The following is a 27,955-nucleotide window of genomic DNA, read 5'->3' on the forward strand; positions in this document are numbered from 1 at the left end:
TAACGTGCACTGACATCGCAGAATACACGGCCCTCTAACATTTTTACTCCATCAAAATGCGACCACCGTGGCCGGGATCGAACCCGCAACTTGCGACTCAGCAGCCGACCACCGTAACACACTCTAAGAAAAAAAGGACTAAAAGGGGTAGGAAGGTTAGGCATTTTGGGGATCAACTGATTTCCCACAACCAATAGTCCTTTTGGGGATGAACTGCAAGGGGATAAACAGTTAGTTTTCGAAGGATTAACTGCAAGAAGACAAACGGTTGCTCCTGTATGGACTATCTGTTGCTCCTGTAAGGACTAACAGGTGATTTTCGGAAATGGTCCCTGAAGGAGCAAATGTCACTCCTGTAAGGATTAACGGTGGCTCCCGTAAGAACTAACCGCTGATTTTCGGAAATGGTCTCTGAAGGAGCAAATGTTACTCTTGTAGGACTCTAGGTTTATCCTCAGAAATGATCCTTGGGAGAGCAAATGTTACTCCCTCAGGATTAACTGTTGATCCTGAGGAATCATCCCTGGGATAGCAAATGTTACTCCCTCAGGATTAACTGTTGATCCAGAGGAATCATCCCTGGGATAGCGAATGTTACTCCTTCGGGATTAACTGTTGATCCATTTGAACAGTTTGTGAAGGGAAAAACCAATAATCCGCTAATAATTCGCCTGTGGATGATCTGGCCATCCTCACCAGACTGTCATGCTAGCTCACGTCAGTGCTTTACTCAGCACTGCATGCATGCAGTGGCGTAGGCAGAGATTTTTTTCGGGAGGGGGGGGGGGGTGCGCGCCCTTGATCCGACATGATGGGGTATGGGGCATGTATCCCGTGGGAGAAAAAAATTCGGGGGGGGGGGGGTCACGGGCCCGGTGTGCCACTGCAATGCATGGATGTGTGTACGAACGAGAATTGAGAGAGTCCAATTCTGGGCTGGAAAAATTTATCTTACCAAAACTGTCTGCGCCATGCGCACAAGTGGTGTTGGCTATAGGCCGCTGACCACCTTGATGAGTTGGCACAGCTGATCAAAAGACCAGCGAGCCTTGCTCGTAAATAGAGTATTGAAGGCCCAGTAGAGGGACTCATGACCCAAAGTTCACCAGAATCTATTAGGAACACTCACATAATCTTCATTAATAAGAAGAAATTAAGAAAAAATATTCGGGCCAATCATCTTAACTCTCAATTGCAAATGACCTACGGTGGTCTATGAAGTGTTCAAGGGAAGAAGGAAAACACGATACTATTAACATCTATTTTTATTTTTACGAAAACGCCGAGAGAGACAAATGCCATCATTTAGTTGGTGCAGGGCCTGTTTTTGACTAACTAGGGCTAGTCCTACCTAGAGGAAATAAAAAAAGAAAGTTTTGTTATAAAATAAGGTAGCTAGAAGAAGACGGCTTAATCACGTCAGCGCCAATAATTGCGCAGTCGCATGCTGAAAAAACATGCGACGCGCAATGCTTTTTTGGTCTTCATATTCTTTGTAATATAATGTACAAAGGCAATGAAAATGATAAACTTACCTTCAAAATTAGCAGAGACACGTGGTTTGCAGAACCAGCAAATCCAGAAAATGTTGATCACAACTCGAGGTGACGGCGTCCATCTCTGAAGGTTTGCAGAAAGGAAGCTGCGATGGAGCTTCCTTTCTGAGGTGTCTATTTTTCCGCAGCAAAGTTACGATGCTTGGCCAAATGAACGGCCGGTACGCAGAAACAAACGCGCATGCGCGTCCACAATTGCAGCACATGTCGCGAAGTATGTTCTTCACAGCTGCGTTGATAGTCTGTGTAAATAGCGGCACTCTCTGGCCCCGAAATGAGTGCAAGAGTGATCATATGTGGCGAACACGAGTCGCACTCGACACTCCGGTGAGCGATACTGAAGAAGAAAGGGCTGCGCGGAAGGATACCCAATGTAAGTGTTGAACCGCCCGTCAGATTTACGCGATTGTCACCGCCAGTAAACATTGCGAAGCTTATTGGTGAACTAAGCTTCAAGACCTCGTAATTGATGACAGATATTAACACCCTACAAATTAATATTTTCTCGCGATATTTTCTTGATCGCAGCACTAAACGGGCCGACGCGCCGCCGCCTTCTTGTCATCTGTGCAACATGCGTTCGCCGAATTCCTCTCACCCTCAGAATCACCGCCGCGTGCAACCAGCACCACGACGGAATAGAAAGGAGAGTTTCAGAACAATGGGGCACACCTGGCCGCGAGCTAAGCTCATGACCTTTGAAAAAGGCATTCCTGGGATGCACAATCACTGCTTCGCGTACGCTCCTGAGCCGTGCTCCAAACAAGGGCCACAGAAAACAAAGTATTTTCTTCCCTTCAAGCTCTACCCGAGGGAGCAGATGAGCCGTTCGTCTAAAGGCAAATAACAATTTATGTCAGAGTGAAAGCCCAATGTATGACAACTTCTAAAACGGCAATATTATCAACAGCAGTGCCCTACTTACCGAGAAATTAAGCTAAATTATCACATGATGAGCGCCACGAGTGGGACATTTTCGAAGTGATCTCGATGACGTATGCGAGTCTACCTACAATAAATCACTAGTAATCAAACTAGCAGCAGTAAAAAAAGAACATTCCGAGCATCAAAAGACGTAATAAAATGCTGTTTGTTCGTTTCCGCTTGATTCATGGAAAACAAAACCTCCGTGGCATTGCCATGGGGAACGGCGCGCGTGGTTCAAAGGTTCCGTTTTCGCCGAACTGCGCCTCGCCCGTCTCAGTGGTAGTTTCGGGATCGCGTACTACCGTGCGTGTTTTGCGCGCTCGTGAAAGTCGCTCTGACAGAAAGTTCGACAAAATGCCGCATGCGTGTGACATTGCCGGATGCCCGAATGGTACACAACGCCAGTGCTGCAGCAAGGAAACCGGTGTGTCTTTTCACTGGGTGCCGCGGAATGAACCCTTACGCTCGAAGTGGCTTAGTGTCATGCCATTGCGCCAGTGTGCTAAACAGTCAAAACCTCTGCGTGTGTGCTCGCTGCACTTTCGTACTGAGGATTACGAGACCAACCGCAACTTGGTGAAGGCTTTGAATGTGCCCATCCGAGCAAGTCTTTGCCGCAGCGCCGTTGTTGCTACTGTGGGTACCGCTACTTCCGCTCGGCTGCTACTAGTGTCGGCGGCCGCGCAGTAAAAGCGGGCAACGTTGGGCACGGCAGCAGTGACGTATGAAAGTCGTATTTCCAGGCGGAAGATTTGAAGCGCGCTAACGCGATGCGGACCACTAAAAACGTGATTTTATTTCAAAATAAGCACTTCCTTGGCACAAAAGCAGCACTACGAGGTTTCTGGACCGCTATTTCAACAATCAATGTCGACTTAATATTTGCCTTTAGTGTCCCTTTAAAGGGGTCGTGAAACGTCCTCCAAAAATTTTCAACTACGTGTGTATTAAGAATCCTGGCCGTCCATTTAGTACTATACATCGACTCGTTTGATGTCTGGGTTCGCTGAATTACTAAAAAAGCGCAATTTCGGTTTCCTCGCTCACGTTCCAGTCAACTCTGTAGCTGACGTCATTTTAAGACAGCCAATGAAAAGTCTCTGTCGTTGACAAAACATGGCGACGCAGCGATGTTTTTGAGTTTTAGTTGACCATGGTTCGTAGCATCATACTGTTTAGATTGTGGTGCCGGCAACACCATAACATCATGGACACACAGCGGGCGATGGCTGACCTTCCCGAACTACAGCGTCGTCTGCTAGAGCGGAGTCGGCTGTTAGGCTTTGAGCCGTACGCCGACGCACCCATGCGGGTGCGAGACCGGCCATCGTCAGAGCAAGACAGCAGCAGCGGCGACGACGGTGACGAAGCCTGCGCCGTGGAGGCACCTGTATCGAGACCACGTGGAAAAACCTGCGCTAGCGGGAGCCCCGACCATGACCCTCCTGAACCCGATCGGCTCGGAAATACGCGCTGGTACGTTCAAGTCTTGAAGCCTATATTGAGCAGTATGCCAGTGTGTGCGATCGCTTATTTAACTATTCTAATAGGTGTACCTGCGGACAGTGCGTGCCGATGCCCACCACTCTTGAGAGCATCTGTTGCCGCGAGATCCAGGCAGCGATTCGAAGGCAGCCGTCTGGGTGCGTTACAGAGCACCCGTATTTTCACACGTTGTGCCTTGACGAGGTAGTGCTCAGCGTAGTCCTTCAAATGTTTGAAGACCATGGGCTGCTAGCCGAGGAAACAGGGTTTTTTGTGTCCAAACCGAGACTCCGAAGGACATTGAGGTTGGTTTGGTAGTCTTCTGGCAGAAAGTGGTCGGAACACACGAAACCACTCTCTGAGCCCAGACCATCGGGGCCATCGCGGTTGATAGCTCGAAGCCACACTGCTCTGCGCTGTGGCTCGCTGGGCAGCTTGTGAAAGCGAACGTTGTTTGCACTTTCATAAGTTGTGCGGCACTGTCTGACGACGCACACAGTTGGCATAGCGAGGACTAAGCCACCGAGAACACACAGTAGAACACAACTTGCGACGCTGCACTGACTGCACCGACCGAGCCCAGCGAACCGACGGGAATGCATGGATACACACGTGAAAGAGCCCGGATGTACTTGAAAGCGGAACCGAGCAGATCACTCACTGTGATTGTACAGCTTAGAACTCGGAGCGCCAAAATAGCTCTGCTGCTTTTTCTTTTTTTAGTATCCTATAATTATATTACTTCAGAGCAAAATAAAGCGAACGCTCTCTTTTTAACTTCTCTTAACATGACGTATCACTGACGTCACATTTTAGTGTTTTTGGCGGCCGACGGTCGCGCATGGTCGCTAGCGATCTCCAAAGAACTGTGATTTCAAATGGGTGTCATTAATTACAGAATGGATATTGTGCCGAAATATTTCGGAATTGGTATGCCTAATCCGTATTAAATCAGGGAAAATTGCAACCGGGAAGTTTCATTTTCGTTTCATGACCCCTTTAAGGCCTGAACACACGTACGCGTTGCAGCGTGTCAACGCGTGACTTTATGACATGGCGCCGCGCCCTCTCCCTCTGGAGAGAGAGGGCGCGCAGCTTCGCGTAGCCACGCGCCCTCTCTCCCCATAGGGAGAGAGTGCGGCGCCGCGTCAGAAGGTCACGCGCTGACACGCTGCAACACGTACATGTGTTGAGGCCTTTAGTCTTTTCCGAGGTAGGTCTAGTCCTCCGAATTGCACTCGACACGCACTTCGCCACAGTTGGTCCTCTCGCGGACTAACGGCACGATCTGAGGACTAAAGGTGACGTTGCTCCCCCCTTGAGCCGGTTTTTTTCTTAGAGTGAACCATCGAGGTGGACACGCACAAAAAACTCTAGTTTTGTATGTAACTCCCTTATAACGGGCAAAGTTGGGACATTTACGTTTGTCTGACAGATGTAACGTCCGAGCGATACTCGATGCAATAATCCCACTTCGCATGCACATCGTGTGCCTTCATATAAAGTGTCGGTAACCGCCGGCAATCGTGGTTACGGAGCAACATGGCAGCGTTCATGCAGGCGCTAGCATGCTCTTAAATCAAGCTTGCTACTAATGCTTTGAATAAATGGCGAAATGAGATATGGCTGTCAGCCATCCATATCTGAGACAAATCAGGGTATGTCTATTTTGTTGTTAGTGAGATCCACTGTTTGTTCATCCACACCTGCTAAGCCTAAAGTGTCAAAAAATGGAATGACTCTAAGATACTGGGCAAAATAGTTACGAATACCTTCCTTCGGAAGCGCCAAGACGCAAATATAACTCCAGTTTAAAACGTCCAGGCCACAAAGAGCATGACTACGACTTGATTAGTTCGAGGAGGAAGGCCTCGAGGCAGACTCGACACGAACTTCGCCGCAGTTGTCGGTTAAGGACAACCCTGTTCGGGCGGTGTCGACACGGCCCTTTCTTTCGGCAGTGACACTTGCTTGAAAGAGTGCTAAGCCTGCACTTTCTCGCAGTGACACTTGCTCGCCTCCACCATTCGCCCGCAGGCGGTGGAGCTTCTATAGTACTGCGGCCTCCACATAATAATAATAATATTATCTCGGGTTTAAAGTCCCAAAACCACCATATGATCATGAGAGACGCCGTAGTGGAGGGCTCCAGAAATTTTGACCACCTGGGGTTCTTTAACGTGCACCTAAATCTGAGTACACGGGCCTCTACCATTTTCGCCTCTATCGAAAATTCAGCCGCCGCGGCCGGGATTCGATCCCGCGACGTTCGGGTCAGCAGTAGTTATGCAGAACTATCGATGATACTATCGATAGTGGAGTCACTATGGTAAAAGTCGATGGTAAAAAATACTATCGATAGTATAAAATCAACAACGCGAACTCATTGCAGCACAAACTTGGTTACCAGTGCGCGTGGTACAAAGTGGAGCCGGAAGAAAAGGCTGAAGGGCAAGAAAGTTTACATGATTGTGTTCTTCACCAGAGTGCTTCGCTGACACATGACCATAAAGTGAAACTGTTCAGCTGCAGCGGAAAGGAAGCCGTTACATGTGGTGGAACTACGCGGCCTCAAATTTATATTGCATTTTATGATTTCGGAATAAAAAAATTATCAAGAACTAAGTTTGTTAACTGTAAGGTGTAACTGGTTGCTTTGAAATACGAATTTATTGATGGATATATTCCGCCATTTTCACTGCGGATATAATTTATTTCTGTCGCCAAAAATTGCTCATAAATTAAGCGAAGCTGACAGGTAGGCTATCGCAAATAATTTGGCAATATGGCCAGCCAGCACCAGCATCATTATTCGCACCCCTACGGATAGTTTGTCACGTGGTTGTGAGGGTGAAGAATACTGCAGAAAGACTGGGAAATACGAAGCTCTTTATTTGACCGAACTTGTGCCCAGAAAATCAAAACTCAATATGCAAGCGATACCCGCTGCACACTGATAGCGGCGAGAACAGTAGCCGGCCGTCGAGTAATCTTATGATCGGAGGAACGCTTCGTCTTTTATACATCAGTCATCGAACCTTCGAGCGTTATCGCTGGTGCTCGCGCGCGCTCTCGAATAAACTTGACTATTCGCGTCCAGTGCGTAGTCCTAACAAAACGATCTCAAAAATCAGAAGCTTCTCAAACATTGCGCGCGGTCTGCGTCAAATGCTCCGAACAGTCTTTGTTGGTGAAACCAGAATACATCAAAACGAAGCAATGAACACGCGTGGCAGTAATATCGCTAGTAATATTACTGATGCTACTACCAATTGGACTATCGATAGTTTGTCGATAGTACTACTATCAATAGTTTGTTTACACTATCGATAGTTAAAAAAAAAGCTATCGATGCTATCGATAGTCAATTTACCGATAGTTCTGCATCACTAGTCAGCAGTCGTGCAGCCTCCACTGTACTAAGGGGAACTTCTGAGGTGTAGTACTGGTTTAGCGGATACTCTCCCCGGTCGTGACTGCTTTGTCCACTACTGCCTCCAGCTAGATTGTATGCCAATGTCTCGCGCTATGCATACGCCAAGCCACAGTGACAGAAAGCCACGCGATTTGTACAGACGGAAGAAGGAAGAGGCAGCAAGAAACACAGACAGTGTGGACTATCGACGGATGATTTTACTGAAAACAGACAAATGTGCAAGTTTTGATAATCACATGGGGCAGAGCAAAATGATAACAAAAACTTCTTAAAAAGCCAACTTTCAGTGATTCGTTTTGGGGTAATTTGACTCCGTGGCATGCGCGCAAGGACAACTTGTTCATGGCCAAGTTGGTACTTGCTGCATGACATAATTGCCGCTAAACAGGCACACGTCGTGTGTCTTTGCGTTTGTCGTCGTGTTTTTTTCCTGCTTTCTGTGTATCAGCTGCAATTATATCAGATGGAATGCAACGCGACAAGGTGTTTCGCGACGCATTCTTTCCCCTCTACTTGGTTAGCATTCATCGTGAAGAGTTTTTAATTTTAACTGCGCTAACAAACATTTACAAAAGAAGAGGGAAGAAGCACACGTCCAGTCTTCTCTATTTTCTTGTCCATGTATGTTAGCGCAGTTAAAAAGCACAGTTACGATGAACCTCTTCAGTTTCCCGTGCTACATTGTTTGTGACCCGCTGCGGTGGTCTAGTGGTTATGGTGCTCGGCTGCTCACCCGAAGGTCACGGGATCGAATCCCGTCCCGGCCGCATTTTCGATGGAGGCGAAAATGCTAAAGGTCCGTTCACTTAAGTTTAGGTGCACCTTAAGGAACATAATGTCAAAATTTCCAGAGCCCTCCACTGCGGTGTCCCGCATAATCATATCGTGGTTTTGGGACGTTAAACCCCAACAATTACTATTATTAGATTGTTTGTGTACCTGGAAAGCAATGAAGTTTAAGCGAACATTCGTGCGCAGCCGTATTGCAACAATTCTAATGAGAATTTTGAAACATGACTTTTTGTCCACGAGACACAGCCAGTAATTCTAAAATTCCTCACTCTCCTCTTCTGCGTTATGCGCTTGTAAAAGCTGCAAAAGCGTATTAGCTCCCCAAACTTGTACTCGCATCCTAGATCCTCCGGTGAGGTTCAAAAGCCTTCAATGTATTCATTACAATTGCGGAATTCTGCTATGCTTTTCGAGTCATTTGTTTCTCGCAGGCTTTGTCACGTAGTAGCAGCGGTAAAAAACTAAACAGCTAAAGAGGGGAAGGTTGATTTACTTATTCAGAGAATTTGTGCCCCGTAAAAGGAGGACGCAAAGTACAAGGAAGTAATACTCGCAGTGTCAGTGCAAAGATAGGGGCGAGCTTGGTCGTCCATTGTCAGCAACCTGATCAGCGGTTAAAACACGTCGGTGTCTATACAAGCGCGATCGAACATTGCAGCGTTATTGCTGCTGCTCGCATTAGGTGGTGCATAAACTCGAGCACTCGGGTCGTAGGTGAAATATGACCAGAACAGACTAAAACAATTGGGCAGTGTCAAAACCTCAATCCGGCGCTGCCTGCGCCGAGCGGTGGTAACACGTGGAAGAGTTTTTGTGAGTGAAGGCCGGTCACGTGAAAATGAAAACACAAGCACGCGTGACCATATAACCTTGCATGATTGATGCAGCGCTCAAACACGAAGACATAAAAGAGAGTGCGCAGGACGAGCGCTGTCTCCCAACTGCAAGATTTATTTACAACTAGCCCAACTTTCCATTCTACTGCATACAATTTTGCCTTGAGTTTATTTCAACTCAGGCAAGAAACATGCCTTCACACCCAGAGGGCAGAGTAGTCGGTCCGCCGACAGGTGTAGGGACATTTGAGTCTTGTTGGAGCTAGTGAGACGCAAGAGAGGGGCAAGGCGGTAAGTTGAGCAAGTTGGTCCGCATGTCCTGTGCGCTTGTTTTCTTGTCCTTCGTTTAGTAACGCACTGTTTCATCAAAATTAGCAAGAGAGAGAAGAGAGAGGAATAGAAAGACTTCGATGAGCCGTTATCTCTTAAATAGGGGTTGCTTCTGTGCACCTTGAATGCTGTTCCAGACACGCAAGCTGGTACTTAACTCCTCGGCAGATAGGATGACATTGCACCTAGTCTAAGTGCACGTGGTCAAAACGGCTCTCTGGTGAGAGGTAGATGGCTCCATAGAGTTTCGACGCAGCAGGCCGGTACGTGGCCAAAGAGCTTGCGTACAAGATCGTTCAGGCACCTGCAAAAATCTTTGATCCTCATAAACTCGCGCGACTTTCAGAAGCAGTTTGGAGAGTGGAAATACTGGATTGCTGGCACGTATGCTTCCAGTGCCCGAATGACTCCAGATCAAATGCGACGCCAAAGGAAGCGTTGGACCTCCGCTGCGAAAATGCATTTCTGTGGCTTTAGGATTGAGACTTGTTCAGCGAATCACTCAAAGAGAAGGTTAAGGTGCTTTTTGTGCCCTTCCTTGGTCCTGATTGCAGCTGAAATGTCGCCAAAATGTGTAATGGTATATTTAGCGACAAATAAGCTAATAGTAAGCTAAGCAGGCAGTAATGTAGTTAACGAGACGCTGGACATGGGGCCTTTCGGCAGGAATTTTAGTGTAATGTTTTACCTTGTTAGGAATGCTCGTTGCCAGTAGTTAACTATCGCACTTAACTTGAGTGGGTGAATTTGGTTTGTGAAGAAATATACCACGACTGACTGTACAATAATAAATAATGGTTGATTGTGTTATTGCATTTATTTACTTTAAAATATACTATAACTTATTCCAACACTTCCATTAGCGTTGCGTAAATAAAATGAAATTGCGTAAATTTCACGCCTTTATAGGCAGTCGTTATAATGCGTGTCTCAAGGGGTTACGTTGCATCGCCTTATGTCGCCTGTCATTTATGATGTCGCCACTACCAATGGAAGTTCCAGCAGGGAAGAGAACTTAATGAGAAGTTGTTGGGAAACTTGACATCTGTTCACATTTAACTGCTCTAGGCGCTAAAAACACCCGGACCTCTGGGGAAGTCTCTGCGAAGGCTGACTATCTGAACATTTACCAGTGCGACAAGGCTTCGAAAGAATTTTCTTGCAAGAAAAGTGAGGAATTACTTTACTACATACATGAGATCTTTGGCAAAGCATGATCTACAAACCGTAAATATTCCGTAAACGACACTATGAACTTACAGGGGTAGGGTACGTGGCTAAAACATGTTCTTGCTGGGCGGATGTACTACGACGTTTAGATCATTTACACGTAAGAGCAGTTCGCCAAATTGACGACTGTAAATTTATCAACCCAGGTGGTGTGATAACTCTTCAGGACCTTAAGTCTTACACCGTCAAGGTGGAAGACGCAGTTCGGAGAGTGCTCCACGACAACTTGACGGTGATGGCGCCGCCGCCTCCTGCTGGCGGCATTTTGACTGCCTTCATGCTCGCGGTTATGGACAGCTACCGAAATCCGGAGGCGCCCATTGTGAAGAGCTTGCCCGACAATGACGATACCTTTCACCGCCTTGTTGAGGTTACCAAGTTTGCCTTCGCGGGGCGCATGGAGATGGGAGACCCCGACCATATCGATATTAGCTCCGTGAGTAGCGTATTATACGAAGGTTTTTTTTTCGCGATCCAAAAACACTTTGACCGTTTCTATCTATCTATCTATCTATCTATCTATCTATCTATCTATCTATCTATCTATCTATCTATCTATCTATCTATCTATCTATCTATCTATCTATCTATCTATCTATCTATCTATCTATCTATCTATCTATCTATCTATCTATCTATCTATCTATCTATCTATCTATCTATCTATCTATCTATCTATCTATCTATCTATCTATCTGTCTGTCTGTCTGTCTGTCTGTCTGTCTGTCTGTCTGTCTGTCTGTCTGTCTGTCTGTCTGTCCGTCCGTCCGTCCATCTATCTATCTATCTATCTATCTATCTATCTATCTATCTATCTATCTATCTATCTATCTATCTATCTATCTATCTATCTATCTATCTATCTATCTATCTATCTATCTATCTATCTATCTATCTATCTATCTATCTATCTATCTATCTATCTATCTATCTATCTATCTATCTATCTATCTATCTATCTATCTATCTATCTGTCTGTCTGTCTGTCTGTCTGTCTGTCTGTCTGTCTGTCTGTCTGTCTGTCTGTCTGTCTGTCTGTCTGTCTGTCTGTCTATCTATCTATCTATCTATCTATCTATCTATCTATCTATCTATCTATCTATCTATCTATCTATCTATCTATCTATCTATCTATCTATCTATCTATCTATCTATCTATCTATCTATCTATCTGTCTGTCTGTCTGTCTGTCTGTCTGTCTGTCTGTCTGTCTGTCTGTCTGTCTGTCTGTCCGTCTATCTATCTATCTATCTATCTATCTATCTATCTATCTATCTATCTATCTATCTATCTATCTATCTATCTATCTATCTATCTATCTATCTATCTATCTATCTATCTATCTATCTATCTATCTATCTATATGCAAAGAGTCCGCAATCCCAGCTCAACACCCAGAACGCCGTAGTGAAGTGGTAGACATCACAAAGCTTAAGTCTAGTCGAAATAGATCTGCTCAATCGTGGCCTTACATTTTGCCCCACAAACAATGCAGCGAACGAGTACGAGCTCCACAAGGATATAACTGAGTTTTCAAGACGTTTGCGCATCAAGGAATTCTTTTTTGATGAGGCAGATACGGAAGACGTAAGCAATGACTCTTTGCGTCCGCCAAGCACTTGGACACCAGATACAAAACAATGCCAAAAGTTAGAACAATACATAAAACTAGTCTCAAGGGAAATTCTGAGCACAGCTAAACAGAGTCGAAAGCCGAAGAATTTAACTTATGCAGAACACGACGTCTTGAAACAACTTTCAAACAGAAAGGACATTGTTATAAAACCAGCGGACAAGGGTGGTAGTACAGTAATCTGGCCTATAGAAAAATATAAAAGCGAAGCTATCAGACAGCTCAACAACAACACGCATTATCGAAATTTAGCCTCTGACTCGACTCAAGAATACAGTAATAGCATACAACATACGATCATGGATTTTCTAGCCAGGGAATTAATCACACCCTCCGAGAACCGGTTCCTGATGCCTAAAAACAAGCAAGTAGGCCGCTTCTACCTTCTTCCGAAGATTCATAAGGTGTCCATAGATGAACTACTTACCGCGCAAATCCCGGGCAGGCCTATAGTATCTAACAACAATACACCTACTGAGTCGCTATCGAGAGTTTTAAATCCTCATTTATCTAAAATACCATCTAACCTACCATCTTTTGTTCAAGATACACCTCATTTCCTTCGAATAATAGATTCTATTAACGAATCACGAACACTCTCGGATCAGGCCATTCTGGTAACATTAGATGTCTGCTCCTTGTTTACGAACATACCTATCACTGAAGGGATTGAAGCGGTCTCAAAATCACTCATAGAAAGCAAGCAAACACATAATGTTGGTTTACCTCACGTTACTGAAATTTGTCCTCACGCTAAATTATTTTGAATTTGATTCGTCCTACTACCTGCAAACTTTCGGCACCAGTATGGGAACCCCTTTCGCGCACACATACGCCAGCATTTTTATGGGACAATTAGAATCAGAGCTGTTGGAATCATGTCCAGTGAAACTTTCCACCTATCCCCGTTACATAGACGACATACTTATTATATGGGAACATGGCGTAAGTGCACTAATCGCATTCCTTGACCACTGTAGCAAGTTTCACTCTAGTATTGAATGCACCATGCACCATTTTTCCAGTGAAATTAACTTCCTAGACATGATGGTATCTGTTGAATCAGGAAAATTAAAGACTACGCTTTTTAGAGAAAACCAGCGGACAGCCAGCTATACCTAGACTACACTAGTCATCACCCGCGACACTGCAAACAGGGGATATTTGCAGGACAGGCGAGGCGTATAAGAAGGATCTGTAGCGAAGACGGTGACTACGTTCACCACTTAAGCAAGCTAAAGGAGACATTAGTTAAAAGAAATTACCCGGAAGATGCTCTGAACAAGGTCTACAACGAAGCATGTCAACTAGATAAGAAATCATCACTAGCTCAAAGGGCTGCCGTAGCACAGCCCAACAAGCCGCCAGCATTTATAACCAAATACTCAAATGCGCTACCAAACATAAATAATATCCTCCGGAAGCATTACCCAATACTGGCAAGCAACGAGCGCCTTGGAAAAGCGTTTTCCGAAGTACCAAAGGTGATGTATCGCCGCAATAGGAATCTTAAGGACATGTTAGTGCATACAAAAGTAAACCCTCATTCTACTGCCCACATAACACCTTGTTCTCGTCCAAGATGTAAGACTTGTAAACACCTTCAAGATGACGTTATACTTAAAAGCACCGGAAGTGGTTACGTCCATCATATAAAATCTAGTTTTACCTGCACTAGTTCAAATGTAATCTACATGATCGAATGTTCATATTGTCTGGCGAAACGGGACAGCCTGTTAAGGTCACCACTTCGACGATCTCAAACTTTACATACTTCAGCCAAACTTCCGGTCCCCAAGGGACAGAAAATATACAGAGTCATACCTTATTCACAAGTGAAATACGCTCCAGCCAGCAGGTATTAACTTCCAAGGGGGCTCTTGAATCCATTCGGTATGGTACATACACAAGGAAAACAACCGAAAGTTAAGCCCTTAATTCTTCGATTAATTTCGAACCTACTATTGTTAAGTGCCACGTGCTTCCTCTGACAATCAATATTCAGCCATACGTATACCCCCTCCTCCCCCCCTGTTTTCTATCTCTTCTTTTTTTCCCTTTTTTTTTCCTTTTTCCCCTTTTTAGGTTTTTTATTCTCCTTTACCCCCCTTCCTTCTGACTCACCCAGTTCGTCACGGCGGCGTCTCCCCCCCCCCCCTTTGGCAGTTGCCCTCCCCCTCCCTCTTGTGGTAGAGAAGGCACGAAGCATATACACACGAGAGCTAAGGAAATCAGTTCCAGCCTTGAAGGAGACCAGTCCACTTGTCGAAACGTCGGCTCGAGCACCCACCCCCTGTTTACGGATTTTTTCATCGCAAGCTTCCCTCTTCCACTTCCTTCCGTTTTTTTTATCTTACTCCCAACGTATCTTCTACGCGCAAAGGAAATGAGCAAATCACATAGGTTAAGTTGTAGTGAGAAAGAAGAAGACCTATATGTCAGACGTTACTGTACTTTCCATTACTTTTCTTTGAGACTTTTTTGAATAGGAGGAGCATCAAACTATGAAAACTATGAAAGCCCGTAGTAAAATCAATTAAAATGTGGCTGAAATCGTGGATGCTTGCTTTACTGTCGCATTGTTCCTACAGTGGGTGAAGAACATCTCTTCCTCCTCATTCCTGTCCGAAGTGCGCTCGAAGATCAAAGAATACCCAGTCAGCGACTACCACTACTACGGGCTGCGCTACCAAGGCAGAGAGAGGCACAGCTCGAGTCAGATTGTCGTCATCATGCCGGACGGCGACGCACTGGCGATGATGAGCTCTCTCAACAGCAAGTGAGACTTCACCATTCATGTTGATATGCGCTTAGTATGACAGTTATTGAAGGAGTAAGAAAACTCATGGTTGATCACTCCGTCATCGGAATTACACGAAAGTAAAACGTGTCTTTACAGAAGTAGATGAATGTTTACTGTGCATTGGTATTAAATAGCTCGCATAATGTCTGTTAATGTCGAAGCTTGGGCGTGTTGGTGAAACATAGGAGCGAACACAGCGCAGGAACGTATCGGAATTGTCTGAAATTTTGCTAACAGCACAGTCACCTCCGAAATGATATATGTTAGAAGAGGTATTATGGGATAAATCGCTAATGTAAATTCGGAAAGTAATCGCAGTTTCGCCACAAGGGCAAACCAATAAATGCGATAGCAACAAATTAGAATGCTGTCCGAAGTAAGGCTAGCAGCTAACTCCAGTAGGATCCGACCTGGCGTAACTCTGCAAAACGCTGACCTTAGGAAATACGGCCGCTCCAGTGAGCGAAGTGATTTTCGTGCTCCCTGTCGCCTCATCGCGATATAAGCGGTGAGAGCCCGGCACGCAGAAGGGTGGGCATCGTCCACTGACGTCTGTCTACACAGCGCCGCGCCATTTTGCAGCTAAAGCTGTTATGAGGTCATTTCAACGGCCGTTTTCGGCGCCCTAGTTGTACGCCGCCGCCGCCGCCGCCGCCGGTGTCCGTAACCGCTACATGACGCCTTGCAAAGCTTACCCATGTGTCACTGACACACCTACCCCCTCTCTTCCTGATATGAAACGCTTCCAGTAACTCCAGTTCCATCTTATCCCTACCTCTGCTATTTAGTTTCAGCTCACATGCCTCGCAACTTGCGCAATGCTCAGCCAAATTAGTGCCCCCACTCTTAACAGCATATATTTGCTGGCGAAGCCGCAGATAAAGTTAGATGAAAGTAGCGCCCGTCTTGTCTCTCTCGTTCCGGTAAATTGCGTTGTTTTGGCGCACAAAATTTCCATTCAACATTACTTTCTTCACATTAACGTCCAAAGTACTACAAATAAGGTCCCCTATACTTTCCTTGGCATTCTTGTCTGTTAGTTCTCATGAATATTGTGGCTAGAAAAAAAAAATGAGCCCTTAAAAGCCATATTCTTTCTTTTAATACCAATATGCCACTTTTGAACCACCGTCTGCTCTAATAATCTTAGCATTTCCATCCGTATCGCGCCCACATGGGGCACTAAATCATTGCTAGCCGTGTTCCCCGTATTGTGTGTTGCAGGGACGCGTACTCGCCATTCTTGCACCACTGGCTGGGCCACTCTTAAACGAAGCTCTTTCACAGCCGCTTGGGTTACTCGGTACAAAAACAATAGATATCATGCCTTGCACTTCGCATCACTTCATTTTCATAAGTGTAATTCTTTACGAAAGCAAGCGTTGGTGTGTAGATTTAATTCATTGTCAAGATATAAAATTCTTGATTTATTATGCAGTTTTGGCGGACTGGCCTTGTCGCCGTCGACTGGAGTGCTGTTGAACAATGTGATGGATGATTTCGCGAACCCTGGCACCGCGAACGCTTTCGGCCTCGTGTCCAGTGCCACCAATTACATCCGTCCCAAGAAACGGCCTACATCCTCGATATCGCCTCTCGTCATTACGGCCGCCGACGGAAGCGTCATCATGGCCACCACGGCTACCGGCGCCTTCACCATCTGCACCGGACTGACGCAGGTATGCCTTGAGGGACAGTAAGGAATCTGCTCATGACACTTCAAGAATAGTGCCAATAAAATTTATGTGAGAGAGATACGTCGTGCAACACAGGCAGGTAGGAAATGAATAGCTGTTTTGTTCTAATCTTCTTGCTCTAATCGCACTACATCGAAAGTCTAGGTTGCTTGTACTCATGCTTTCTTTTCGCTATGTTTCCCCTTTCCTTCCACAAGCTGAGCACATTGATGTTCACTTCAATGGCGTTCCTTCGTCGTTGCGGCCACCCGCCGTAGTGCCGAAACAATGATGGCAGCTGCGCAGCTCACTCTCAGAGAACTTCTTGTTCATTCTGGGCACACACTAAACATTTTACAGCAAAGCTCTGTACCTCCCGTTGGTCTGAAAATTTCGTGGCGTCAGCACAAAACTCCTATAGCGCGTGCGTGCCACAGAAATTGGGCAAATTGGGCATGCTCCTCTGGTAGCAGATGCACGCGCTCCTTGCGTTTTCCTCTCGGACGCCGAGGAAGAGCATTCGGAGAGGTGGACAGACGAGCTGACAAACGCAACGTAGTGAAGACTAAAACGAGCAAACACGTGTAACTCCGTTAGCTTTCGCTGTATACTTGTGCACAACTGCAACACCAGAACTAAATTTCGACCTCTGAGTGGTTTGGGCCCGTTTAAAGATTAATGGCAAACGGCATATCTTTATTTGCAATCAGGCATACAGCATAGAGCTCCCCTACTGAAAATATGTCCACTCTGTCATATAGTGCATTCCACTAACCATCAATATGGTGGATTAGGGTGCTGGATATGGTGGCATATGGTATATGGTGTAGCATGCTGGCGTATGACGGATGCTGAAAAATAACGGAGCGCAAAACATTTCTACAGTATCAGAATCATTGTACCTACCGGCCACACATAGATATGAGCATAGAAGGCGATGTAGAAAGCATTAGTACAAAAAAGAAAAAAAAAGATGTATAAAAAAACAAAAAAAAACTTCCACCACAAGGATTCAAACATGCCACCTTCGGACCCCCAGCCGAGTACTTTACCACTACCCCACGCCGAAGAACGTACCAGTTGCCATAAAATCAGTCAACATAAAAACACGCCGTTTGGCTTCAGCATTGCATGTCGCACACTCAAGACAGACGCGATCTTCCTCTCGTATTAAAATTTGCACCTTTATTTAACACAAACAAAATGTTGCCAGCAACGCCTGACACGCCAGTAATGGCAATAGCGCAACCTTTCTTTTACACTTCACAACCTACGTCTAAAAAAAAAAAAAACGTCATGTGGACCGAGGAGCAGGTACAGTTCACCGGCTGTGTCCGCCGAGTTAATTGCCATTTCTCGCTCTTTCCAAGGGTCGGCACGTAAAGATGCTTTATGTTGACTCTCATCTCATTCGATAAATATGCTCGTACAAATGATTGAGCATGGTGATGTTTTCTAGCGCAACCGACGATATATGGCGGGGCCGTGCCATCGCACTAATTTATAGGTCAATCGACAGCTACAACTGCATAACGGCACGGACAAAAACGACTGCAATGCACGGAAAAATATGCCATCATATCGTTCCATAAGGCGCACCTACTGAGAAGTCTGTGTCCTCACATACGGGTCAGAGAAAAGCCAGCGAATGCGACCGGCGTCTGTAGGTGACAGGAGGCGTTTACCACGCAATAAAATACATTGATCTTTCACAAATGGTTCTTCTTTGCAAACTATCATGCTACAGTAAAACCTCGGTGATACGATCACGGCTCGTACGAATTTCGGGGTGATACGAATTTTTCTGTGGTCCCGGCCAAGGCCCATTAGCCTGAAATGTATTGGAGTACGGTTGTTGCGAACCGATTCGCACCCCGCGGCGTTTGATACGAACGTACGCTAGCGCACAGGTACGAACACGTGCTGCCCGCGCTGTCGCGGAAGACGCGCCAGTCATGCGCTGGCGCGGGCATGCGCGCTGCGCGACCATCAACGGTGCGTCGTTTCCTCCGAGATAGTGCGCGCGAACCTTAGAGGCCTTTAGGCGCCTTCGCGTTTCGATTACAGATGACGTTGACAACGGTTCATTTTTTCCGACGCGTTGACGCGTGCTCCTGTCGAGGCAGCAGCGTCTTTGTACTGTGTTAACACGTGCCAGTCGTGTCGATGCAGGCCATGTCCCCGGAATCAGACGTTCCATGAAACAAGACTGAAACTTAGGCTGCCGGTCCGTCATAAAGTCCCATTAAAGGTGCACTAAGACCCCAAGAGACAAAGCGGAAAGTCTGGGCGAAGGAGCTTGGCCTCTATCGATCATGTGCAAAGCGCTCCTCAAGTCACTTTCGCCGCAGTACTTTAGTGTCATGCAGAAAAGCGTAGTAAGATTAGGAAGGGGCTACTAGCGGTCACGGGGCACAACACACCTGGTTCATTAATTACACACGCGCACATGCACTGTATATTTACGAGTACAAGTATGATCGTTGACGTCTCTGCGGCCCTGAGAAACACTGAATCAAAACGTATGTCAACTTTCTTTTGTCGCATACTAATTTTCCATGTTTTCTGGTGATACGAATTTCGTATGATACGAATATTTTTGGTAACCCCGCGAGATTTGTATCACCGTGGTTTTACTGTATACAGCGCCACACGCGACCCAAACATTGCTGACATGTCGTGGAGGTACGAACAGATGGCGTGCCAGCAGTCATAATGCGATAAAATGAAATCTGTTCAAAGAAACCTCTGTTGCATTTATCAAACCAGGACGGAAATGGTAGGTGAACAGCATCACGGGTGGCCGCGGATGAGACCAGGACTCCTGTAGTACGGCCGGCAGAAGACTATCGTCTTTCCACGACATTTGAAGCGAAGCACGCAGATACGCGGCCATCTTTTTTTACGTTGTCGTTAATCGTGGCATACCTAATTCCTCTGGACTACTACTTCCATTATTGTCCCGGTTGTCTCGGCTACTGCACAGATTTCCGTAGAACTTTTCGCATACTTCCACTATCTTAATCATACTGGCAGTGACTTTGCCTCGCTTGTATCTTAGCGCATACATCTGGAGCAGAGTGGATCATAGAAGAAACGCGTGTTACCGAAATCTAAGTCAAAATCAAGACAAAACTTGGAGGACGCTTGAGTTTCGCCTGCAAGAGTAGAACGCGATAGCGCAATCGGGCCCCGTGCACATCACCTTCCCAATTGCTAGCCGAGCATCGGTTCTCGGTCCATGCCCCAACCGAGCCGTAAGAAAGAAAACGAACGACTGTGCGCGTAACATTGGCCGTTTTAACCCATATATGCCCAGCGTCCTACATACAGGACGCTTCTTTGATGCACTCTAACATCGCTATTTCTTTAGCAGATGACTAGCGCCTCCTAGAGCACATCAAGCAGGCCTTATCCTTAACGTGTGCAAGCGTAGACATTGCTAGCTTTTCATGCTGCCACGTGCCGACCGCTTTCACCTGGCAAACGCGTGCTTTGTGTGAAAGACGTCATGGAGAGGAAGAAGTGCACGTGAAATGCCGGCCGCTTTCTCCGGGCAAACGCGTGCTTTGTATGAAATACGGCATGGAGAGGAAGTGCAATGTTGGTGTGCACGTGAAATTTTTCAAGGCTTACCACCCCTAATGCCCAGTGACCTATATGTATAGGACGGCTTGGAAAACAGTGTTGCGTTTACCTGGCAGTAAATAAAGAATTTGTGCTTTCTTTTGAGGGTAGAAGTATACATCTCCTGAAAAAAAATTGTTTTGTCACTTTTTCTGTGTTTGGGCATATATGGGTTAAACTATCCTAGAATGCCTAATTGAAGTACAGTTGTTAATTGCCCACTGCACCATAATTCATTCCTTTTGCGAATCAGTGAAGGGCACACTACGTGTCCGTAAGGCAACACGCGAACCTACGCAGCTGCTCACTTTGTTGATGCTTTTGCAGCTGATGATGATGAAATATGCCTGCGCGCTTTGTAATGGGTGGGCCTTTAAAACACCTACTCGTTGCGCAATTCACATGCTTTAACGCCTGGCGTGTTCCTACGCTTATGCCACGCATTATTACATGCGTGGCAGAAGCGGCTCTTTCCACTAGATTACATTCATAAAGTGTTTTTTTCCGAAACAGTTTCAAGCAATAGCGTAGCTCTGTGGTAGAACCCCTGTTCACCGCGCAGACGGCCTGGGTTGGATTTTTACTCGAACTTAAGATTTTTATATTTATTTTATTTGCATATTCCTCGATTTTTCGCTCACGGACAACGCTGAATTTTCGCTGACAACCAGTGACGCCGACGTCAACGCCCGAATTTTTGCCAAACGTGCTCTTTAACGCTATCGCGTTAAAATGGGCATGGATAAGACGGGTAGTTAGATGTTACAGTAACCGCTGGCCATTAAAAGTAACTGACTGGATTCAGACAGAGGGCAAGTGCGGCAGGGCGAGGCAGAAAGTTAAGTGGGCACACGAGATTTTAGAAGTTTGCGGAGATAACGTAACCGTAGCATCCATAGGGCCATATTAATTGGAAGAACATGGGAGAGGCCCTTGCCCTGCGTTGGGTATAATCCGGCTGATGATGATGGTGGTGATGGTATTTGGGAACTAGTTTTATAAAAGGAGTAACAAGCCATGAAATCAAAGACATCTGAGGTGGCGGACATACAAGCTTTCGACTTTTCGTGTAACGAGCCGTCACTAAGGCTCTACACAGTGGGTGATGTTGAGGACGACACCCCATGCTCATCTTTGTGCAGGTGGTGATTCGGTCCTTATGGATGAACCACACTGTCAAGGAGGCCCTTGACGCTCCTCGATTACACCACCAGCTACCCGCTCCAGAAGTGCTGGCAGAGGAGGATATCGACCTGGTGACAGCTTTCTTGATATCACAAATGCACGTCTATTGAAAAGATGTGCACTTTCTTCACTTAGCCGTACTCACTCACTCACTCACTCACTCACTCACTCACTCACTCACTCACTCACTCACTCACTCACTCACTCACTCACTCACTCACTCACTCACTCACTCACTCACTCACTCACTCACTCACTCACTCACTCACTCACTCACTCACTCACTCACTCACTCACTCACTCACTCACTCACTCACTCACTCACTCACTCACTCACTCACTCACTCACTCACTCACTCACTCACTCACTCACTCACTCACTCACTATTTTCTTAATAACTTTCTTACTTTACTGCATGCCCATTTTCTGTCCTTTGCTCGCTTGCTTCAGGGTCCACTTAAGAGAAGTAAGCAATTCAACGCTTTTGAAAGCTGCGGCACAAGACGGACTCAAAACATGTGAGGTCTGTAGAGCGGCTTGATTGATGGACCTTTCAATTAATTCAATAAAATTTTTATTCACAGCCCTTTTAAGCACTGCGGATACCAACACTTTCCGTGACAATCTAAATTTTTTATTGTTGACTATTAACGAGCGGTAAGTACGCGATAGCGTCTCCAGTAATTTGATGTTACACAAAAAATCACACTTTCGCGCAGGAGCGAAGCAATGCATGCGACAGCAACAAATTGGAATGTTATACAAAGGCTAGCAGCTAGCTCTTTTAGCGAATATGGCCGCTCCAGGGACCGAAGCGGTTTTTGTGCTGCCAGTCCACTAAACGTGAAGCGTTGAGAGCATAGCAAGTTTACGAGCCGTCTTCTGGTGTTTGTCGAGATAGCGCGCACGCCAGCTCTCGCGACCGCTCGTTTATGAGCAATGTTCGCAGTGGCTGCCCAAGCGACGCAGCCTCCCTCCCGTCCACCGACGCTCCTTCGCGTTGCGAAAGACGGCCGGGGCGTTTTCTCTACTTGAAGGACCATTGACTCCAGGCCTCGCACGTAGGGCGATGTTTCCGCATGCACCCTTCGTGCGACGGAGATAGCCGGCTCGTTTCATCCCTGCTTCGGCCGCGCTCGTCCCCAGCGCTTGCGTGCTGTTACTCGCGCGTAGAACATACGAAGTGCGGAGATGTGTTTTCAATTTGGACTTTATACGGAGCATGACCACGTGTTGGAACGTCGCATGTGCGGAAGAAAGCCCGAACGGTATGGCTTTAAACTCGGACAGTCTGTCGGTGTGATGAAAGCGGTTTTCTCTCCGTGCCTCTCGTCGACCTCAATCTCCCAGCAACCTGTCTTCAAATCCAAATACGAAAAATACCTTCCGTTGTACAGCCGGTTCAAGGTGTCGCCTATCCATGGGAGGAAGTACATGTTGCTGTTCGTAATTTTGCTCAAACGACGATGACCGATGCAGAGCCGCAGGGACCCAGCCTTCGCTTTCACTTGTAGGGAAATTCAGCGTGATGACAGCTGACGAGGCCGTGCGGTCGTCCCTGCTTATTGAGACGCGGTCGAAGGCGAAACACCGAAGCGGGAACGTTCCATATCGTTTGCTCTGGCTCGCGTTCCCTACCACGCGGCGCTGCTCTTCTTTTTCTGAATCCGGCTGGCCGCGACTGGCGCGGCGCTACATAGGCTCCCCAAGCAAAGTGGAAGATTGGGCCAGTTGGTGATTCACGATCGAAGTGTACTGCGCAATGAACAACACGGACATCAAGAAGACGGGGACAAGCGACGGGGACTGCGCTTGTCCCCGTCTTCTTGATGTGGGCTCCTCCACTAGAGCGTAGCGCAACTGAAATTTGATACAACAGAGGCGGGAAGAGCAAACGGTGACTCTGTGTCGTCGAGGCCCCTGGGGCAACGGGTATTGGCTACGCCAGCGGTTTACATGCAAAAAACGGCTCAATAAGGAGGGTGCGCAGCTTCGTGGTCTCTCGTGTGGGCGCGCGACGGTGACGTTGTTCGGGGTGAATACAGGCGCCAGCATCGTTGACGACTTGATGTTAACCGCGCGTGGTGTCGGCATGGGCGCGCAGGTTCGTGGTTACGGGAATGCTATGCCTAAAGGAAGCCTTACAAAGCAGTCTGCGACCTCCGAATGGCAGTACGGTAGGCAGCGGGCAGTTGCATAAAACAGAGATGGGCTGGTGGCACTAGAGCGCAGACCACATGGATGGCACGGACGCTGGTAGAACTCTGTCGCGCTTCAATGGAAAATGCCGTAGACTTCAGCGGTGCTGATGATAACCGCATCATCCTTAGACGTCGTGCGGGGAGTGCTGATCGGTTTCGAGTGCCTCGGCGCTGTTACCAGAAGAGCTCGGCAGCAATTTATGCATCACAGGAGGCTCGGGCTGCGCCAGCTCGTGGCACGGCGCGTATGTGGATGTGAAGCCGTCGTGGGTAGCCAGCTCAGGTGATCTTGTGATCGGGGCGATATGCTGATGGTCTGCATGCGTGGTCGGCGTGTCAAAAGCGGGCAGCTCCACCAACGGCAGAGCTGGTTCGTTGTCGCGAGCCGTTGCCGTTTTCAGTCAGTCGTTGACGTTTCTCATGCAGAAGTCACGCCACTTGTGCATGAGATGTCAGTTGACACGCTTGGAGTACTTACTGCCTGAGGTTTCGACGAACACGTGACACACCGCGCAGGGTTGGATTGCGCACGCGGGGACAGGGGGCACCATAGACGTCAGGCTTACAAAGGCTTCCACAGACATCATTGTCCGTCGCCCTGTCTGGAACGCAGGAGGCGTGGACTCTGCAGAAGGATTGGACGGCACGCCTGTGGTCGTGGCCCACCTCTGGCGGCCGACGCAGGAGACCTTTGGTTCGCTGCGTTGGTTGTCTGGTTCCGTGGCCGGCTTGAGATTTACGGGAGAGTGCGCCACTGCCGAACGAACCGCATCGTCGTCAGCTGTTTCAGTCCTGATAGCCGCTTCACACTTTGTGTCTGAGATGGCAGCTGGCTCACTCCGGGTGCTGTCTACAGCGTTCAAGACTACGCTCAAGGCTTTGGAGGATTGCGTCTCGCACGTAATCTTCATGCACCAGAGTCCGCAGACTCACCAAAGCCTCGATATACATCGACTGCTTAGACGAAGCTTGGACGTCCGCCGGCGTGTACGGCGATGCGTTAGGAGTGTCACCAGCTGACGGAACCAACAATGCTGGTCAACTCATCTCGCTGTATGAAACTATGATTAACGAAATTGTTGTCTTCTTATTCGGCCGGCCCACTTCCGTCAACGCCTCCGTCCTTCTCACCGCCCGCCTTGTTCTATTTTTCTCCTCCATCCTTCTTCTCGATGTCTTCCTTCGGGTCATGTTGCGTATCTACGGATGTCTCGCTGCTGACGCCTTCATCCTGCGCGGTCTCTTCTTCTTGGTCCTCGGCGTCACCGTCAGCTGCTCCTTCGCAGTTTTCAGTCCCGTCTTCACATCCTTCATTCTATTCATCCCCATCCTCCTTAACGACCTCCTATTTGTCATCCCGTGACTCCCTGGCATCTTCATTATTATGCTGCGACTTCCCGGCCTGCTATTCGCAGTGCCGAAACTCACACACTCTTCTTCGACGTTCTGGGAGCCTTCGGCCTCTTCCTCAACGATCTTCTCGACCACTTCCGCTTATTCCTCGCCACTCACATTCTCTGTGCCCTCGTCGTCGTCGCCGCACTCCTCGTTGTACCCTGGTGCTGCCTCGTAGCGCACGTTCTCCGCGTCAGTAGCGCCGCCCTCATTCCCGACGTCCTCCTCGGCAGTCTCAGTCTCGGCAGGCGCTGAATCCCCCTCGGCAGAGCTGTTATGGCTCTCGCCGTCCGCCTTCTGGTCGTCACCAGGCGCCGGCATGCGTCGTCGCCCCGCCGACTGTGGCGCGCTGGTCGGAACACCCGTGAACTAGCAGAAAGTGGCGGTTGCCGATTCGAGCTGTTTGAGTGCTTCGAGCAGTCGAGCCCACTCAGCATCCATCGGTACCGCGAGGATAACGTTCGTTGCCAGTATTGAAGGAAAGCAAGAACCCGGAAGCAGCCTGAAGAAGCTTCTTTGATGGTGAAGCTCCACGCCCTGACTGCTCGCTGTTCCGGCAGGTGCGAGCGCGCCAAGCCCGGGTGCAGTCTTCGCTGTCCTCGTCTTCCTGACAGCCGCCAGCGCCCCGAAAAAGATAGATAGATAGATAGATAGATAGATAGATAGATAGATAGATAGATAGATAGATAGATAGATAGATAGATAGATAGATAGATAGACAGACAGACAGACAGACAGACAGACAGACAGACAGACAGACAGATAGATAGATAGATAGATAGATAGATAGATAGATAGATAGATAGATAGATAGATAGATAGATAGATAGATAGATAGATAGATAGATAGATAGATAGATAGATATACTCTCAAAGTGGCTGAATTCCTCTAATTCTCAGAGAACTTAAACAAGCGTTCTTTTTATCTTGAACAACTGTGTTAAGCAAGTATTCTTTGACTGTCAACAACAGTAAAAAAACTGTCAATATCTGAAACGACTGTCCTTTGAGGCTGAAGAATAGAAATATTTAGGTGTCACAATTACAAACAGCCTAACATGGTCAAGTCATATTAACAAAAACGCGCTAATTTGCTCCTAAAAAGCTCGGTTTCTTCTGGCACAAATGAACAAGCCAGTGTCATCATAAATGAAATTGTTCGCCTACAATGCTCTTATATTACCTGTATTATGTTACGGTAGTGTCTTTGGGACCCACATTTAAAGAAAGGCATTAAAAACGTGAGATGATGCAACAGAAAGTGGTTCGTTTTATATTGAATGGTTACCATAGAAATGACTCAGCAACAACGCTCGTGGACATTAACAACATCCCTATTTTACATTACTGAAGAGCATTTGCCAGGCTGAAATCTCTACACCCGCTGTATTCTCGCAAATTTATTATTAGCCTTGAAACTCACCTAAAACACCAAATGTCTTGAAAAACTCGACATACACGTGCTTACACTCTTGTACCCTACTTCGCACGTACTAATCTTTTCATCGACATATTTGCACAGTGCAATACGAACGAGGACACATGAATGAACACAACGCAGGCACTGTGTGAGGTGTCCTCATTCATTTTGCTGTGCAAATATGTCGATTCTATATGCCCAACTGGCCCAAGCTGCCATTCTAATCTTTTCATGAACTCTTACTTTCTTCGGACCATCAACGAATGGAACACGTTTCCGCTTAAAGCATTTTGTGATAACCATAATACCGACTTCGATAACTACGTATATTCCTGTTCACAGCCATACAAAACAAGCTATTGTGACTGCCTCACTTTGAATATGTGTCCCCAGTTATGCTTTAAATTATCGTACTGCCGATTCACTAAATTTATTTGTTATACTGTGTTCTATTGCTTCATCGTATTTTTATTGCTTGCAATCTTTTATTGAATTTATTTTGTGAATCAATTTTTGTTGTGCCTTTCTGCTTGGTCTTTCGACCGCGGTATGCTGTAAATAAATATTTGAGAATATAAAAAAGAACGTAGTGCTGTATGCGTGATACGAACTGCTGTGAGTTGTATGTAATACGGCGGAGCACATAACGGACTCAAATATTTCATGCACCAGAAATGGTCTCGTTTGTTATCCTTTCTGCAGTTAACCCTCACGCCTGTTCTGTATAAAGAAGAGAAAACAGCGCTGAAATTTAGACTAACGCAAAGGAAGACAGACGACGACAGGCGCTGACTTACAACTGATATTTATTTCTGTGAAGTAGGCACATTTATACCATGACAGTCAAAACACATGCGACTACCGTTAATGTGCTATAATCACTCTGACATCAACATCACCGCATCACCACTCTGTGTCACAAACATGCGTGAGTTATACGAATTACAAAAAGCGATTTTCTTTTTATTGCGATAGCAATTATATGGACAGTCTCGGCTGATTTTTGCCGTCGGTGGCCGCCGTCATTCACCGTATATGTATATGTATATATATATATAGAAAAGCCACAAAGAAAAATAATTCAGAAATTCTTCCCGACGCGCGGAATCGAACGGGCGACCTCTCGCTTTGCAGCCCGCCGCGTTAGACGTTAGGCCACGACAGCACAGTCTTTCAGCCTGCTAACGGCGAGCTATTTATATACACCATGTAATTCAGTATGCTTTCTTAGTGGCCACATAGATGGCGCGACGTTCGCGCGCGCTTTAAAGATCGTCACCCCGCCCCTGCGAACGCCGTTGCTGTTCGCTCTACAGGGCGTCGTCGCTTTCGTGCGCTTATCTCAAGGAAAGAAGGGGCGGCCGGTGGGGTGCTTCGCTTCGCTCGCTGCAGCGGCCGCGTTTGCGAAAGGAGCGCGCTGTT

The 27,955-nt window shown here is 46.9% G+C and overlaps 2 protein-coding genes across 2 annotated transcripts; both read left to right on the forward strand.

The window, feature by feature from the left end:
* Positions 1-3,505: 3,505 nt before the first annotated feature.
* Positions 3,506-9,920, forward strand: LOC119405926 (uncharacterized). The gene is made up of 3 exons (XM_037672750.2): positions 3,506-3,959; positions 4,034-4,273; positions 9,917-9,920. Exons 1-3 carry the CDS (start codon positions 3,637-3,639, stop codon positions 9,918-9,920), a joined length of 567 nt encoding a protein of 188 aa, XP_037528678.2. The 5' UTR covers positions 3,506-3,636.
* Positions 9,921-10,646: 726 nt separating this feature from the next.
* Positions 10,647-21,626, forward strand: LOC125760001 (uncharacterized). The gene is made up of 5 exons (XM_049419548.1): positions 10,647-10,665; positions 10,739-11,028; positions 14,817-15,004; positions 16,467-16,707; positions 21,474-21,626. Exons 1-5 carry the CDS (start codon positions 10,647-10,649, stop codon positions 21,624-21,626), a joined length of 891 nt encoding a protein of 296 aa, XP_049275505.1.
* The last annotated feature ends 6,329 nt before the right edge of the window (positions 21,627-27,955 follow it).

Source organism: Rhipicephalus sanguineus, chromosome 9 (assembly GCF_013339695.2).
Source record: "Rhipicephalus sanguineus isolate Rsan-2018 chromosome 9, BIME_Rsan_1.4, whole genome shotgun sequence".
Lineage (NCBI taxonomy): Eukaryota > Metazoa > Arthropoda > Arachnida > Ixodida > Ixodidae > Rhipicephalus > Rhipicephalus sanguineus.

Excerpts from the sequence above, each read along its gene's own strand:
- LOC125760001 (XM_049419548.1), top strand. Across the intron at positions 15,005-16,466 it reads ATGAGCTCTCTCAACAGCAA|TTTTGGCGGACTGGCCTTGT; the intron begins GTGAGACTTCAC and ends TTTATTATGCAG. Across the intron at positions 16,708-21,473 it reads TCTGCACCGGACTGACGCAG|GTGGTGATTCGGTCCTTATG; the intron begins GTATGCCTTGAG and ends ATCTTTGTGCAG.
- LOC119405926 (XM_037672750.2), top strand. The coding sequence starts at position 3,637 with ATGGTTCGTAGCATCATACTGTTTAGATTGTGGTGCCGGCAACACCAT. Across the intron at positions 3,960-4,033 it reads CGGCTCGGAAATACGCGCTG|GTGTACCTGCGGACAGTGCG; the intron begins GTACGTTCAAGT and ends CTATTCTAATAG.